General features: G+C 41.9%; 1 protein-coding gene across 1 annotated transcript in view; it reads left to right on the top strand.

Annotated features, from left to right (window-relative positions):
* The window catches only part of atp11a (ATPase phospholipid transporting 11A), a 205217-nt gene that overhangs the window by 120896 nt on the left and 66216 nt on the right, over window positions 1-18105 (top strand). Inside the window, 6 exon segments of the mRNA XM_052025948.1 lie at window positions 7887-7960; window positions 8199-8302; window positions 10810-10991; window positions 12280-12531; window positions 15355-15532; window positions 16240-16342. Coding sequence (XP_051881908.1) covers window positions 7887-7960; window positions 8199-8302; window positions 10810-10991; window positions 12280-12531; window positions 15355-15532; window positions 16240-16342 — 893 coding nt within the window.

Below are 18105 nucleotides of genomic sequence, written 5' to 3' on the forward strand. Positions count from 1 at the left end.
TATGTTCAGTGTCATTAAAAGGTATTGCTACCATAGGGATCCCCTGACCACTATACGTTGGTATATGCATACATTAAGGACATGCATAGATAAGTATTGTCATGCCATCCCCATTTAGCTACATGGTTTGAACACTTTCCCCCTTGCATCAAGGTATTCATTACAAGGATGCCCAAAACAACTTGTTCATTCTCGCCACTTAGAAGTCTCATCAAGGGTCTTGCTTGTCCTCTGTCATGTCATGCTGTCCTTTCCCAGGGCCAATCCTCTTACAGTCGGAGTGGTTGTCCTTTAACCACCGTGGTTGTCCTTTAACTTTTCTCTGAGTGTTATTACCTGCGAGTGTAGAGTCTCAAGAACTTCGGTTAGTTTTTCTACATAACTAATCATCCTTTCACTAAGGGCATGTAGGTCAAGACACACTTCTATATTTTTAACTGCAGCCCAAGGTGTGGGCAGCGGTCTTCCAAATAACTGTGCTAGTGTGCAGGGTAACCCTCATTCACTTTGGCAGTAAAATGTGGCCCATTGTCTGAACTAATAATGGTTGGGCGCCCAAACTGATGTATTATTTCCTGCAGTATAATTCCTACCGTCGCCTCTGCTGTGGTGTTTGCTATTGGTATTGCCCCTATCCATCTACTAAAAAGATCAATGACAACAAGACAGTACTTGTAGCCATGCACTCTAGGCAATTCTATAAAATCAATCTGTATGCATTCAAATGGGCCCATAGGCATTCTTGTTTTACCCAGAGGGCACTTAACTGCTTTACCAGGATTATTTTTCTGGCAAATATTACATTCTTGTGCCTTTCTTTGTGCCTCCTTCCTCAGATTAGGGTGCCATCATGTTTGTAGTGCCACTCCCACCATTCCCTCCTTGCCCAGATGAGTCATTGCATGAATATAATTAAGTAACATAGGTAAAAATGCATCCGGTACACAAACTTGTCCAGCAGGGGTGGTCCATAACCATGTGTCAGGATCTCTGGTGCACCCCTGCTGTTTCCATAATTCATTTTGATTTGCAGGGGCATCCCCCTGAGGTTTCACTACACTTCCCATGTCAGGCAGGGCCGGTCTATTCAAGAGTTGTTTAGCGCTGTCTGAATAGATGGTAAGGAGTCCCTAGTTAGCAGCAGCCTTCGCGATTGCATCCTCATAAACATTTCCCAGGGAAATGGGGTCTTGAACTTTAGTGTGTGCATCACACTTAATTATTGCCAGGTGGGAAGGTTGGGACAGAGACGCTAGCAAGTTAGACACAAACGTAGCATTTTTAATTGGGGCACCTGAGGAGGTCAGAAATCCATGATGCTACCACAATGCACCAAAGTCACGGGCAACCCCAAACACATATTGTGAGTCTGTGTAAATGTTAAGGGAAGTACCCTTTGATGCAGGCACGCGTTAAAGCAAAAAGTTCGGCCTGTTGTATGGAGAGAGGACGATGAAAGGCTGCAGCCTCTATCACCGTATCAATACCCTGTACAATTGAATAGCCAGATCATCGCTGGCCTTGATCATCTCCAAAGGCTGAGCCATCCACAAACCAGGTTGTGGCTCCATTAACTGGACAGCCCTTTAAATCTTCACAAGCCGAATTGTAACATAAAGTTGGAATGGGTGGTCATAGAGAGGTCATCTAAGCGCAGGAGCAGAGCGCAAGTCTCCTTTTAACTCTTCAAACACTGTGAGCTGTTGAGTAGGAAGAGTAAAGCGCTGTGGCGCATTAACGGAGGCCAGAGGGGAAAGTTCCTTAGTCAATGTCGCTACGTTAGGAATCCATTGTCGACAGAAGTTTACCAATCCCAAAAAGGCCCCCATTTGTTTTGGTGTTTAAGGGGCAGGGTAATTAGTGATGGGAGTAGTACGAGCTGGAGTGAGTTTTCTTCCTGTGACACTTAACATGATTCCCAAGACTTTTACCTCTTCTTTACCCTGCATTACCTTCCATCGGGGAATGACATATCCCCATCCGTGCAGTGCCTTTACAAGCGACGCAGTATCCTTGTCAGTTGTTTCTTCGTCTGTGCTGTCCAGCAACAGGTCATCTACATATTGATATTGGCTGTCTAGGTGCAGATGAATTGCAAAGAAGGCATGCTGTAAATAGATTACCGTAAACACCATAGATGTTGCAGGAATGAGACTCAGTATAGTAGCTGGATTTGGCACAATAGGATGCATCAGCATCACAATGTCGTTGATAGCACGTAAATCCTGTACTAGGCGCCACTCAGAGCTACCAGGTTTCGGGACTGGGAAAATCAATGTGTTGCGGGGGAGCGACAGGGTACGAGAATGCCTTGACGTACCAATGAGTTCACCAGCTCCCTTATGCCTTTATGTGCTTCTGGTTTTAAAGGATATTGTGGTATGGACAGCAGCTGGACATTGGGTCTTACCGATATATGTACCGGTGCACAAGTGGGTAACCTCGTACGGAGACGCAGACCACACCTTCATCGGGAACCTCCATCTTGTCCTGTGACCGCTGATGTTTCAATATGCCAAAAACTTCCTGAGCTGTCACCCAATACCTCAACACATCTTGAGGGAACTTCTGTACAGTAGTCAAATTAGGATCAGCAAGATTCATCAAACATTGTGTTAAGACACCGAGTTCCTTAGCCGTATGTCCCTTATTAACAGTGAGTGTGACATGTGGATGGATTAATCCTGTTTGCTTCCACGTCCTACCTGCCACTTCTGCAATCAGGGCTGTTCCTTGCTCTCCCTCACTTTCCCTGTCGGGCATACATTAACCATGTGTCCTTCATACAGCTCATAGAAGTGCTCCTTCTCCCAATCGTAACCAGTGGGATCATAGCACAGGGTGACGTGAGGGTTAGGCAGGCCAGAAAAGCGTGGCGCCGGGGGAAGATCTACTGACCACCAGTCCTCTGGGCAAGTCCCTTCCAGCCAAATTACAACCAAGATTTGATGTAATGGTGAAGGGTAATGTATGAGTAGTGTAATCATAAGTTACTTGTAAGGGTGCTGTGGTTGAGTAGTCTTTGAAATTATCTTCCAGTCCAGACATTCAAACAGTATGAGTAGCTTCAGGGAATCCATATTCCTCCACAAGTTCCTGATCCAGGGTGGATAAGGTTGCCCCTGCATAAATCAAAAATGGAAGAGAGACTCCCTGCACGTTCATCGTCACAATGGGCTCTTCACTTCCCCCTTTCACTATTAACGGCAGAGCCCTTCCTGAGACCTCGGGTCACTGTCTGAAGGGATTGTTAGTGGTGAAGGGTCCTCCTTCTCTCATACCTGCCGTCTGTATTCCTGGCATTCAATAGGACAATCCCGCTGCCAGTGTCCCTCTCGCCCACACTTAAAGCAGACCTCCCTGCGTGGTGGTGGCAGTTCATTAAAAATATTCGAGCGACCCTTTTGTAGTAAAATGTTCCCAGAATTCTTGGGCTGTCTCTTTAGAAGTAGGTTTACATTCCAAAACCTTACGCATATCAACGGGTCTTTTCAAACTCTCCAAGAGGGCCGTCATCATAATATTAACTTGTTGATTCAGATCATTATTTTGTCAATTTAAATCTTCATATGTAGCAGCAGGACCTCCTCCTCCTCCAGGAGGCAGCATTGCTGCGTTCCACTTTGTGCTCTCTTCAAGATTCATTATAGCATGACAGAGGGAAAAGGGATCTTAAGGCTGTGCCCTGTACATGGTCTGAATAGATCGTATATATGTAATTTACAAATCCAACTGGATCTTTGTTTCTCTCTGGGGTGTGATGGGCTATTGGTAACATCTCTTGGGGTTTCCATGGTGTATAATTCTGCACAGTATCTGGTTGGCCCTGAATAGCTGCTCGGGGATTGGGAAGTATTCAAACAGCGTACGTTCTGCCATCAGGGTTTTTCTCCCTCTGTGTCTTTAATCGGGGTTCTGTTTTCACACGTACTGATATCCCTCCTACTACTTGCTCATTTCTGGTGGGAGGTTGGGCTTGGGGTAATTGCTCCGCACCACGAGGTGCTTGTACCAGCTCCTGCGGTAGTAGAGCCTGTGATTCCTTGGGGGGGGGGGGGGGGGGGCATACAGGGGTAGTCTCAATCACAAGAAATCTTCCAATTCCTCACCCTCATCATTCTGCAAGAATAGGGTCGCCATGCCTGGCAGTGAGTCCCCGGGGTCATTATCAGCCTCATTGTTTTTGGCCACTTTATTAATCAATTGACGCTGTTCTTTGTTATCTTCACACTCCTTTTCTTGTTTGTCATACCATTCACACTCAGTCTTTAAAACCTCCCAGTCTTCTACCACTCTTTTAAACCTTGTTCTTTCCATTCCTTTACCCTCCTAGTACATAATGTTGCTCATTAACTATTCAAAACTTAATTTATTAGAACTCAATTCTCAAAAAGTCTTACATAATATGAAAGACAAAAATAACCCAAGAACAACACTTATACATTAAAGTATCAATTTAAAAAAAACGTAAATTTCTACCACAAACTGAAAAGCACTCTTGAAAGCCGCTAACAATTGTCGATACTGTTTTCTATGTTCTGGGTGCAAATAACACATCTGTTGCACGGGGCCCCCCATCACTTTTACCTAAAGTCTGTCTCATTTTGATTTACGTCTGATGTCCGAATCACAATTTATCCTGGCCTCACTGTCACAGATTGAATTACAATTTATCCCAGACTATGTTTCCAAATGAACACTATCTCCAAACGAACTCTGTTTCCCAAACGAACTCTGTAGTACTACTTTATTTCCCAACGAACTTATTTTTACCAAACGAAGTTACTTATTCCATACGAACACTAATTTTTACCAAACGAATACCAAACAAACTCTTTTCTTTATTCCATATGAACTCTAATTCCAAACTAACTTATACCATATAAACTTTAAGTACTTAGATCTCTGCCCAGTAACACTGTGCCGCAGTGTTACGCATCACCAAACGAACGCTTACTAACCTGTACGCTTCCTTCTTTTCTTTACTTGGTTCTTTTTCGGATTTCGGCAGGGAACCAGATCTACCTCAGATGAGGGACCACAGTGTTCCCGGAGGTCAATATAGGAGTCAGACACAAGGGGTCTGAAGGTACTTTATTTCTCCCGTTGACCTTCCGAACGCCGTCGGCCACTTACTCAGTCCAGAGGTGTCCAGGTATTCTTGCGAAATTCTGCCGACTACACCAATGTAAAAATCGACCCACGCTCTATAATAAATCAGACTACAGCAGAACCAAGGAGCGTACAAAAAGTCCATTATTGTTTAACACTAGCGGGAGTGGGAGTACGTAGAAGAGCAAACAGTCAGTGTTGCTCTTCCCTGCATGTGGCCCGACTCAAGGAATACGGGGTGCTAACAAACTTAAATACGTTGTTCTTTGGTGTGGATGTCCACCTACTGCACAGGCATACCCATATTTGTGTATGCTTGACCAGCTCACGCTACCATTGGTCAAGCCGAGGCTGCTATGTGCACAAACAATCCTGTTCTTGTGGCCTTGAAGCTCAGAGCTGATAAGAAGTGCTAGGCTTCATGAGCAGGTTGAAGCTGCTCACAAGTAAAGAGAGAGCGTAACCCTTTATTCACCAGAGCTCCCTTTCCATTGTCTTCTACATGTCTACTGTTTATTTCCCTCCATAGATACTGCCTGACCTGCTGAGTTCCTCCAGCATTTTGTGTGTGTTGCTCCAGATTTTCAGCATCTGTGTTCTCTCTTGTGGTGCACCACTTGTGACAGATTTCCAGTCAGAGAAACCCATCCACCACTACCTTTTACCTCCTATCACCAAGACAATTTTAGATCCAGTTTGCCAACATGCCTTGGATCCCTTGTTGATTATCCTTCTGGACTAGCCTATCATGCAGGATCTTGTCAGAAGCTTTACTTATGATATGCCCCACTGTACCCACATCATTTCCCAGAACTAGCAATGTCTCCTTCCTCATTGGGCTTGAGACATGCTGATTAGAGGTTCTTCTGAATGCTTTGCTTTTCTCGCCCTTTACACTGACATGATTCCATTCAATATTGGGATAATTGTAATCTCCAATTATTCCCGTTCCACAGTGTTGGAGCAACTCTCTAATTTCTTTGAAGATTTATCTTCTATATCCCTCTTGCTTACAAAATATCCTCAGTATCCTGATAGCAGCCTTTTTGTTTAATCTAAATCAAATCCATTATGTCCCCTTAAGAGATTCTATTAAATGAAGTGAATGCAGGTATATAGTATCTGTTTAGTATTTAAGCCATTTCCTTTTTTTCCCATAACAATTTCTCCTGTCTCAGCCTCTGAGGAATTTACACTTACCTCCACTCTTCACATTTACATACTGGAGCCAAACCAGACAAAGGTTAGCCAAAATTAATTAAACAACTTTAGCTGAGGTTATCCATTTGCTCAGAATAAATCAGGATATTGAAATGAGAGACTACATTCAATTCTGAGTGCGGTTCCTAAGGCAGGAGGAATGCCATGATATTGATGAAAAGCACTGAGCCCTGTTGTGTTTGCTGACAGTCGGTTTGTGGCAGTGAAGTGAGATTGTCACAGACAAGGAGGAATATTGGGTGCCAGGATGTCAATCAGTTACTTCAAGCCAGTAGATGGACAATTCTGCCAAGTTTTAAGATATTTATTTATTAGTCAGATGTACATCGAAACAGACAGCAAAATGTGTCATTTTGTGTTACTGAGAATGTGCTGGGGGGCAGCCCACAAGTGTCGCGACTCTTCCGGTGGCAACATAACATGCCCACAGCTCCTAACCTGTATGTCTTTGGAATGTGGGAGGAAACCGGAGCACCAGGAGGAAACCCACGCAGACACGGGGAGAATGTACAAACTCCTTACAGACAGTGGCAGATTGAACCTGGGTCGCTGGCGCTGTAATAGCGTTTCGCTAACTGCAATGCTACCGTGGGGAGGAGGGGCCTTAAATGATGAAATAGCAAGAAGAAAGCAAGTCTACACAGGTATTCAGGCCAGAAGAAAAAGCTGCTTCCATTGAAACCACCCAGAGTTCATTAATGAAATGTACACTGAGTTGGAAACACAAATATATTCCAGGATTTAGTACTTAGGAATCATACTATCCTAAAATTCATAAATGTTTCTTCTTGAAAAGAGCTGGTCATTGACTTCAGGAAGGGGGGTGATGCACACGCTTCTGTTTACATCAACAGTGCTGACGTATTACCAATAACCTGTCCTGGTCCAACCACATAGATTCCATGGCCAAAAAAGTGCACCAGCATCTCTACTTCCTTGGGAGGCTAAAGAAATTTGGCATGCCCCCTTTGATCCTCACCAATTTTTATAGATGCACCATAGAAAGCATCCTATCCAGATGCATAATGGCTTGGTATGGCCACTGCTCTGCCCGAGACCGCAAGAAACTGCAGAGAATTGTGGACAGCTAAGCACATCACAGAAACCAGCCTCCCCTCCATGGACTCTGAGTACACTTTTCGCTGCCTCGGTAAAGCGGCCAACATAAAGATGCCACCCACCCCGGACATTCTCTCTTCTCCCCTGTCCCCTCAGGCAGAAGATACAGGAGCCTGAAAGTACATACCACGAGGCTCAAGGACAGCTTCTATCCTGCTGTTCTAAGAAAACTGAAACGTCCCCTAGTACAATAAAATGGACTGTTAACCTCACAATCTACCTCGTCTGGCCTTGCACCTTATTGTCTGCCTGCACTGCACTTTCTCTGCAAATGTAACACTTTATTCTGCATTCTGTTATTATTTTCCCTTGTACTACCTCAAAGTACTGATGTGATGAAATGATCTGTATGGATAGCGTGCAAAACAAAGCTTTTCACTGTCCCTTGGTACACGTGACAATAATAAACCAATTTACCAATGTATCTTTCCGAGGTATGAATTGCTCGAGATATTGAATTTCGACTCTGTGAGACGCCGGATGAGTGTTATCGTTCGATCAGAATTAGGTGAGTGGATTGAATGGAATGTAGGTGTGCCTGATTGCATCAAAAAGCGTGTCTTCTAAGGTGTGTGCTATTCTGTCGAAAATGATTGGTATTTTCTTTACAAGCTGGGTTTCTGGTGCATTTGTTACATCTGTCCAAACCACCTTTTCAAAATCTGTTGTTGATTGGCTGTGCCCAAAAGTTATTCAAACTGTCTTTAGATACTTCAGTAATTTTTACCTCATTGTCTGTTAACCAGGAGAAATAATACTGTTCTGTAAAGGAGCTGATTCATCCATTTTTCCCCGGGTGAAGGAGGGGAAGCTGGACCTGGTACAACAGCGAGTGCAGCATAATGCAGTGGTACGTCAAGGCAGCATTGGAACATATCAATGAGTCTTGTCATGTGATTTCTAATATGGACATACTTTGTCTAGCTTAACCTTCCAAGTTACTGCATAAGGGTAAAATATGGACATTGAAAGAAAGATTCAGCTTTGGCTTGATAGGGTTTGTATATTGTTGGTGTCGTATAGGAAAGACTGCAGTCCTCAGCTTCTCAATATTCTACAGTGGAATCTATCTTCAGAATGCATTGATATTGGAGGGAAGGTGCAGGGAGAGGGAAATTATGATTGCTGTCATTGTGAGGAACCAAGAAATTTATCTGGAGAACAGTTGTCAAAGTCGACCCGCGCTCTGTAATAAATCAGACAACAGCAGAACCAAAGAACTTGCGATCAATGCTTTATTAGTTTTACGCTAGCGGGAGTGAGGGATACAGGGAAAGAGTAAACAGTGTAATCCGAGCTCAGTGTAATTAAGCTCACTCAAAGAAGCACCTGTCACTGCGTATTCTTATACCCACTTTCGTGGAAAAGCTTGGTGGGAAGTTGCAGTTACTAAGGTAGATGTTTACATAAAGTCTTTAGCACAGCAAGATACAGTATGTCTAAAAAACTACTTTCACCCACACCTGGCATCAAATCCAGTCAAAACTATAGTCACTGGCGTCTTTTGGTGGCGCTGCATGGAGTAGGTCGTATCTTGGCTCTGCTCCACTCACCTTTTAATTCCTCATGCACCACCCTTTAATAATACTTGTATAATACTTTCACAAGATTGATTTTGACTTTTGAGTGTCGGAATGAATACCAGAGCTGAGGCTGGAGCTGATAGCAAGGGTAATGGAGACCCTCAACTCACTTTGGAAGCTATCTCTAAACTGGATAAAAAGCTTGCCCAGAGATTTGCCACTTTGGAAACGCAATTAAAGGAGATTGAAGACAGACAAAACACACTCATACAGGAGAGTGCTAAACAACAGTAATTAATTGCTGAACCGGATCAAGCTGGCAAAGAGAGAGATCGCAGGCTGAACTTACTGGAAAAAGATTTAACTGTGACCAAAGAAAGACTGGAACAGCAAAGACAGAGGATTATTGATTTAGAAAGCCGCAGTCGGAGAAATAATGTGAGAATCATCGGCCTCTCCGAGAACGCTGAATCTGGTAATCCCATTGAATTCTTTTCTAAACTTCTGATGGATGTGTTTGGCCCTGAAGCGTTTTCTTTACACTCTATACTTGATCATGCCAATTGAGCGTTAAGACCAAAACCTCCGGCAGAGCAAAAGCCATGGCCAGTAATATTGAGATTTCACTATGTGAGTACTAAAGAACATTTGATTCGAATTGCTCGTCGTCGAGGAATGATCCAATATAAAGATTGGAAGTTTCGTTTGGTTGAAGATTACACCCCAGAAGTTATGAAAGAGAGACTGCTTTACAAACTGATTATGTCGCGGCTTTACCAAGGGAATTATCAACCTGCATTACTGTTCCCAGCCCACCTGAGAATTTTACTTCCTGACAAATCACACCGATGGTTTAATTCCGTCAAAGAAGCGGAAGATTTCCTCCAAAATTATAGTCACCTCATGGCTGAGGTAATTCCTTACTATGGGAAGAAGCTGACAATGAGAAGCATACCATTAACCCTTACATTGCCAGTCATTAACCCTTGCATTCCCAGCTATCTTTTGCACAGTCATTCCACCTTCAGATTCTTTCTAGGCCAATAGTCCCTAATAGAGTCAATAAATATGTGCAATTCTGATGTCAACTGCATCCTGCTTTCTATCCTTCAATCTGCTACCACAATATTGAGATTGCTGTAATATCATTCATTACAAACTTCTGCTATGTTTTATTGTTTCTTTACTCTATCCCATTTGTTACATCTTGTGTGCATTCAGAACAGTGCACGTGTTTCACAAATGTAGTTCTCAACTCCATTATTTCCATTTGTTCCTAAACTGATGCTTCTATCAGGCAAATGACACTGACTGATTCCCTTTTGCAAGGATGCCAATTGTGGAGAATACAGAGAGCACAAAAATGATTTTTTTCTCTCAGTTATAATGCCCGACGTGTATCATAGGCAAATGTTGTTGGTAGCAGCAAGTTCACTCTAAATGAAGACAGCACTTTATCACTTGTGAGGGTCTTGGGAGTGCAGAGAAACATCTCTGTCTCTGGAAGTATGATCTTCAGTCAGCTGAGAATAATCTAACCACATCTCTGATGTATTATGTTACTTTGACCAACCATAGCCTTGTGTTTTATTGTTTTATTTACATTTTAGTTTAAGTATCCAAAATGCTGCAAGATTTAAAGATGTGGAACTTAAAAACAAAATTGATGAAAAATATTAAGCTGAAGGCTGCTTCTGGATGTTAAAGCTGTTTGAATATTTACAGATGTTAAATATTTGTGATGTGCTTTAATTCTGTAACATCTGCAGAATCGATTCACTCTGGTTTGCACCAGAACTATTGCAGTATTGAGTGGAAATTTTAATCATTTTAGGAAGGACTGCGAACATTATGTGTGGCATACAAAGTTCTTAGCTGTGAAAAATATGAAGAGGTTCACACACTCCTTCAGAACGCAAAACTCTCCCTCCAAGACAGGGACAGGAAACTTGCTGAAGCTTACGATGTCGTTGAAAGGGACCTGGATTTACTGGGAGCAACAGCAGTAGAGGACAGGTCAGTCAGAGACAAATATGACCGCAAACGTAAATCCAATATCATTGATCAAAACATACTTGATAGACCTTTTATAATTAGACCCAAATTATAGTAGACTCAACTGATTCTATTCATATAGACAAGGTGAATCCGCATGTGTAAACTTGGAGGATCATTTACAGGCCAGCACAAAAGAGCTTAGGCTGAAATTTGTTCTCTCTCTCTCTCTCTCTCTCTCTGTCTCATTCTCTTTCTCTTTCATTCTCTCTCTCTCTCTCTCTCATGCACGCAGCACATGCGCAGTACACACACACCAAATGGCTTTCAATAATGGTTTGATGTCACTAGCACAAAATACATGAATTCATCTGTAGGTGGGCTGGCAAGAATTATAATATCTGGCCTCACTGGGGCTGGTTTTGTAGTGTTCAAGATGTCCATATTCTTCCTGGTAGGTATCTTTAACTTCCTCCCCCGACCTCAAAACTCACCACAATCTTCCTTGCAGATTTACTCAGGCTTTTCCCAAACCATTTGTCACAATCACCCTCAATCCTCCCCACCAACACCCAGATATTGATCTGGCTGTCCTTGGCCTTGAACCCCAGTCCTCCACACCAACTCTTCCTTGTGATGCTCTCCAATTTTTCTCCTTTATCTCTTCCACCCCCATCTCCACACCTTCGACATTGTAGTCCTCCCTTCAAACTCTGCAGTTTCCACTCCCCCAATGACTGACGATAACGAAGGAACTCCTGCAACTCGGATTGCTTTGAGCTTTGTGCATTGCAGAATATTCAAGTCTAGCTATTAGGTACTACAGCAAGCCAAGAAGTTGCCATGAACCAAGTTTGGTTTACCTGATGATAAATAAACTTTAAAACCTATTGTTTAAATTTGCAATGCAAGCTTGGATCAAAATGATTAATGATGACTGATGATGATGCACGAGAAGGTTAATGATGACTGATGCATTATGGTTATTTCCTTTACCCTCACCTCTTCCACTACTATCTCTCCCACTACCACTTCCCCTGATATCCCAATGCACACATGCATCCTTTAATAAATGTAGGCACATGCACAACACACAGCAAGTACCATGTAATCTCCAGAAGGAGCAAAAGCAAGGGGGAAAATATACTGTAAAATCACTCTGCCCAGATACTGCTTATAAAAAAAAGTGTGCATTTTTAATCCTCAGCCATCTTTTGGTTATGTTACAGTAAATTGAGCTGTAGGATGATATTCAAACCGTTCTGATTTTTCAAGCAGTTAGAGATTATTTAATGTGTTTTTTTTTCAGACTACAACACAAGACCGCTGAGACTGTAGAAGCTTTGCAAAAGGCTGGAATAAAAGTTTGGGTTCTCACAGGAGACAAAATGGAAACAGCTGCAGCCACATGCTATGCATGCAAGCTTTTCAGAAGAACTACACAACTCTTTGAGTTGACAACTAAACGAATAGAAGAGCAAAATTTGCATGATGTACTCTTTGACTTGAGCAGAACAATTCTGAGGCAAAGTGATAATTTGCGGAGAGACAGTTATTCAGGGTGGGCATTTCAGTTAATAATTGGACTGTGATCAAATTTTAAACCTTTTAATTTTAAGAAAAACTAATAATTTATTATCTGAATTTTGTAATTTAGAATTTCTCCCCATAAAATATGGCCTAATTTGGTTCTATTAAAAAGAGAGTACCTGGGTGAAAAGGTAATAAATATCAGTTAAACCACAATTTGTAAGCCTCATAGCTTTTGGTGGAACCTTGCAGAAATTCGGACAGTAAATTATTCCATATGAATGATGAGAGGGAAGGAGGTGTGTTTGATGTTGGCATTACATGGGATATGGCAGAGGATGGTACATGCAAGGTGTGTGCAAGGTAAATAAATTCAGGTTCTTGGAGGGAGAGTCATTGGGGTGGAAGCAGTAGTTCCTGAATTAGAATGGACATGGACATCAGGGGTGGAGTGGATTTTCAGATATGGAAAAAAAACTTTTTGATGCATTAGTGTGAAAGGTGACATTTTTAGTGAAGGTTGAGAAATTGGAAGAATGGAATGAAGTCCTTGCATGACAGCGTGAGAGGAAGTACAGTTAAGGCAACTATGGGTCCCTGGGTGTATAAGGGATATCAATTGCTAACCTAACTGAAATGGAAATCAAAGATTCAGAGAGAGGAAGAATTGGAGATGGATCGAGGCACCGTAGTATAGCGGTTAGCATAACACTATTACAGAGCCAGCAACCCAGGTTCAATTCCGGCCACCGTCTGTAAAGAGTTTGTGCGTCCTCCCTGTGTCTGCATGGGTTTCCTCCAAGCGGTCCGGTTTCCTCCCACCTTCCAAAGACATACGGGTTAGGAAGTTGTGCGCATGCTATGTTGGTGCCGGAAGCGTGGTGACACTTGCGGGCTACCCCCAGAACATTCTATGCAAAAGATGCATTTCCCTGTGTGTTTCGATGTGCTGTACATGTGACTAATAAAGATATCTTAAGATCTCAATCTTCTTATGAAGACAATGGAAGGATAGGTATCAAAAACAATGTTGAGATATTTTCTGATCAGGAAGCTTCTTTGATATTGTCATTGATTTACTATCAGAAGATGTGAGGAAAGGGATTTGAGAGAATGATCCACGTATCTCCTTAAGAGTTAGGCAAGGCTGAATATCATTTGGGTTCCCGAAGCAACACATTGGATTTTGAGGAATTCTGTGAAGTCAAAAGTAAAGTTAAATATGTTCCGCCAGGCAGAGGGTACTTGCAGGTGTGAATTGGTTTGACCTCTCCAAGGAAGAAGCAGAGGGTCTCGAGCTGACCTGGTGGAGATGGATTTGTAGAGGGATGTCTGTCAGTGGCAAAAGTGAGAGAGTCATGGCCAAGAAACTGTTTAAGTGGCAGTAGGCATTGGAAGTGTTGTAGATGTATGTAGGAAGAGATTGAACAAGAGGATAAAATGTAGAATTGAAGTAGGAAGTAATAAGTTCTGTGATGAGTAACAAAAGTGTAACCCTTGACAGCAGGTTTAATTTCAATGCTTAGTTTGGACACCCTTGAATAGTGTTGCAAGTTCTAAGGTCATGCCGATTTGGCTGAGTAAGTGAAATAGAAGTACTGAACCGACCAGTGTTATGCCATTAGTCCTCTACGTCGCAGAGGATAGAGGCCAGAGGGAGTTATCCAGATGGATCAAGAATCCTGAAGATGCACAAAAGGCAGTATACTTTGCCTGAGATGGTCACCCAAAATAGATCTCACTATTTCAACTGAGGTCTGATAAATGGTGACACAAGAGACCGCAGATGCTATAATCTGGAGCAAAAAACAAACTGCTGGAGGAACTCATTGGGTCAGGCAGCCATCTGTGGAAGCAAAGGCATGGTCGATGTTTCGGGTTGAGACCCTGCATCAGGATGGAGAGTGTAGAGGGGAGATAGCCAGTATTAAGAGGTGGGGGGGGGGGGAGAGGAGAAGCAGGGGCTGGCAGGTGAGAGGTGGAACCAGGTGAGGAGGGGGATGTTGGGCAGATGGAGGCACCTGGGGTAGGGGGAGGGAGGTGGAGTTGGGAGACTGTGGCTGGTGGGGATAGATAGAGACAGATCTGATGCAGGATCTCAACCAGAAACATTGACATCCCTTTGCTTCCACAGATGCTGCCTGACCCGGTGAGTTCCTTCAGCAGTTTGTTTTTTGCTTGAGGTCTGATAGATACTGTGGCAGATATTGCTGCTAGTGGTGAGCAGCCCACATTCACAATTGATTTTTTTGTGGATCCACCAGTGTAAACCAAATTGGTAAGACCCGAAACTGTAGAAGTGTTATGTGCAACATAATGTTGTCGGGCAAGCCTCACCTGAGGTGTAGCCAAAATAAAACTCTGAAGATCGCAAGCCCTATCCTAAATTCTGCCAGCTGTTAAACCATCAAGATTTTCAAATGCATACGAGTTCAGTAGCATTCAAAAATGTTGAAGTTAATAATCTTAAAAAGTACTCAGAAGGTGGTGCTGTGCTATCTCAATAAACCACTGAAAATAATTTTGATGCAAACTATAGGTTATTACCAGGCTACAAAGAAAGCAGTTAAGAATCGACCACTCCAAGTGGTTTGGTCACATATAGGCCTAATGGGAGGTTTCTTTCCATTCATCAGTTGTCTTTATACATTCTATAATTTTGTGGCCAAATTGAGTGATACGAGCTCTTGTTTCTATGCATTTGAAATTCTTTAAATGTTCGCACTGCCTTTGTAGGACATGAACTAATGGTCAGTAATGCAGCCATTACACTGTCATACCTAAATCTTAACTTTTTGTATAATTAAAGTATAATTATTGTATTGTTCTGCTTAGATTTTCTGCTGTGTTTTAGATTTTCTCAGAATGATTTACATGATTATGGTCTGATCATCGATGGGGCCACACTGTCACTTGTCATGAAACCTGCTGAAAGCGGCAATTCAAGCAGTTACAAAGATCTTTTTCTGGAAATATGCTGCCATTGTAGTGGAGTTCTATGCTGCAGAATGGCACCTTTACAGAAAGCACAGGTTAGCCTTAAATGTTACATGCTAATTATACCCAATAAGTACATTTTTCTGTTACACCTGAATGCCCAATGCCAAGTTCGGTTTCTTCAGGGCTCACTACAGTCAAGGTCCAAACATAGACAAAAGATATGAATTCCAGAGATGAGGTAAGTGACTGCCCTTGAACCCAAGACAACTTTTGCCACAATGAGGCATCTGACACCCTTATAAAACTGAAGTCAATGGGAATCAAAGGTAAAACATTCCAGTGTTTGGAGTCATACCTCAAACAAAAAAAATGGTTCTGGTTGTCAGAAATCAATCATATCAGCCCTAGAACAGCACATGTGGAGTTCCACAGGGCAGTGTTATGGGACCAACCATCTTCAGCTGAGTTTTCCTTTGAAAACAAATGATTAAATCTGTATTTTATGTTAGTTGCAACTCTCATGGCTTTGCTTCCAGTAAGATGCAGATTTTGTTGGAGTAAGCTTGTTTGTGCCAAGAAGCTTGACCATGGTTCTGAGATTTGTCATTAGGAGTCACTGGAGTCTAGAAGTCAGCATAGTTGAATGGAGGGTGAAGATCAATGTTGATTAGTAAGTGGGTTATGCAGCTGATGCAGATTGGCAAATTTCTGAGTCAGTCTCCTGAATGTAATTATATCTACTTATGTAGGAACTGGCACTAAATCTTTTTCATGTGTCTGTTCTAATCCTCATTTGCAGATAGTTAAACTGATTAAAGCTTCAAAAGAACATCCCATAACCTTGGCAATTGGTGATGGTGCAAATGATGTCAGTATGATACTGGAAGCTCATGTTGGAATAGGTAAGGTGCATTCAGTTTTTTCAAAACAATTTTTTTTTTTACTATTTTCCAGAATGATTTATTGTGACTAATACTTAGTCTGGTTGCTGAGTCTCAGTATTCTGTGAAAGTGAAAACTCTTAAATCATTTAACATTTTTCCTTTCTTACTCTCTGGCATCTTTGCCAGCAAACTGTTGTTGAACTAACTGTTTTTGCCAACAAGTGCTCTTTGTCAGTCTCTGAAACTTGAGAAGAAAATTCTGTTAACAATTTTCACTCTTGCATAACTCATTCTATAGTCAACAGTTGTGTGCTGATGCCCTGGAACTGTCTGGATTGCAGTAAACTACAAATACTCAGTGAGATGGCAACTGTCGAGACATCTGATGTACTTTATATTTGCCTCATAACTATGGATGGATTCATCACCCATGTCAAAAATGAAGCCATGACCCATAGATGGGTGAATACAACTGATTTAAATTGTCTTAGAAGAATGACTGATTTTTTAATGGAGGAATCTGCTTGTTGCTCTCTTTGGAGATGAGAATAGGACATCAAAGATATTAGCAAAGAATGTTCTGGCTAGTGGTGTTTGTATCTGTGTTTGTGTGTTGTATAACCTCTATCTACATACCTTTTATTGAAAGTCTTCACTCAATCAGGCTACAAATTGTACTCATTTTAGCCATGCATCTTGCCACATTTATCTAATGTTCTCCACATATTGTGAGAACTTGTCTACCATATTGATTAAAGTGACTAAATCTAAAAGTATCTCGGGAGAGTATGGATAGATTTAGGTATCATTTCCATTATGATGCTGGTTTCCTGAAGTTCAGAAGGTAACTGGAGGGACTTGAGTTGCAATATCATTCACCATTGTGAACCAGATTAATTTCCTAGATGAAATATGTTCTACTTATCAATGTTCAAATTGTTAGTGATTATTAGCAAAAGTCCCATTGAACTACTGGATTTGCTGAGAGCTGTTACACTACTTGTAAATTAGGTGAATTTTAGCTCTTTTCAGTTAAACCTGTTGGGATTAAGATGAATTCCAGGTGATGAGATTCTTTTATTGTCCCTTCTGTGGCACATGATCATTTTAAGACCATTTCCAGAAGCACAGGTGATAATTGGAAGAACAATAGCATTCTGTAGTTAGGGATCCAGTGTGCATTCTTCACCTTGTTTTATTACTATAGTTTATACACTTGATTATTCAAGGAGATTTATAGTGAGTTGCATCCTGCTCATCACCTCCAGCTGTGACATATATTTTGGGTCTGGTCTCAGAATAGTGCTAACCTGAGAAAATGTTCCATCATTGGTACTGAGTCCAGATTTAGGGTGGTTGTTCATTGTGAAAATACCAGCATATCCTGAAAACCGCTGGAGTGTCCTCTGTAACTTGGTTATGATACCTGAAGATGAAAATACTGGATCTCTGTTTGCATGAGGACTGCAACACACTTTTGTGGATGAGGTGGGGACAGTGTCCTGAATTACACTGTAGCCACCACATTGCCCTTTTGATATCTGCACTGAGGAAAGTACAGTCCTGATGTCACCATTATATCAGAGCAGTGAAAACCACACAGTGATTGCCATCTGTGTGCTCTTGGTGATGGATCACTTGCAGTATTTATCAAAAAATTGATAAGCAAAAAGAGAAAATGAGCAGCATCCATGAGTGTATTTGGAAGCAAAAAACTTTTCTTCCCTTGATCCAAATGATCTTCCTGGGGATGATGTGCTATTTTCTCCTGGAACAATTAA

The sequence above is a fragment of the Pristis pectinata genome, chromosome 11 (genome assembly GCF_009764475.1).
Source record: "Pristis pectinata isolate sPriPec2 chromosome 11, sPriPec2.1.pri, whole genome shotgun sequence".
Classification (NCBI taxonomy): Eukaryota; Metazoa; Chordata; class Chondrichthyes; order Rhinopristiformes; family Pristidae; genus Pristis; species Pristis pectinata.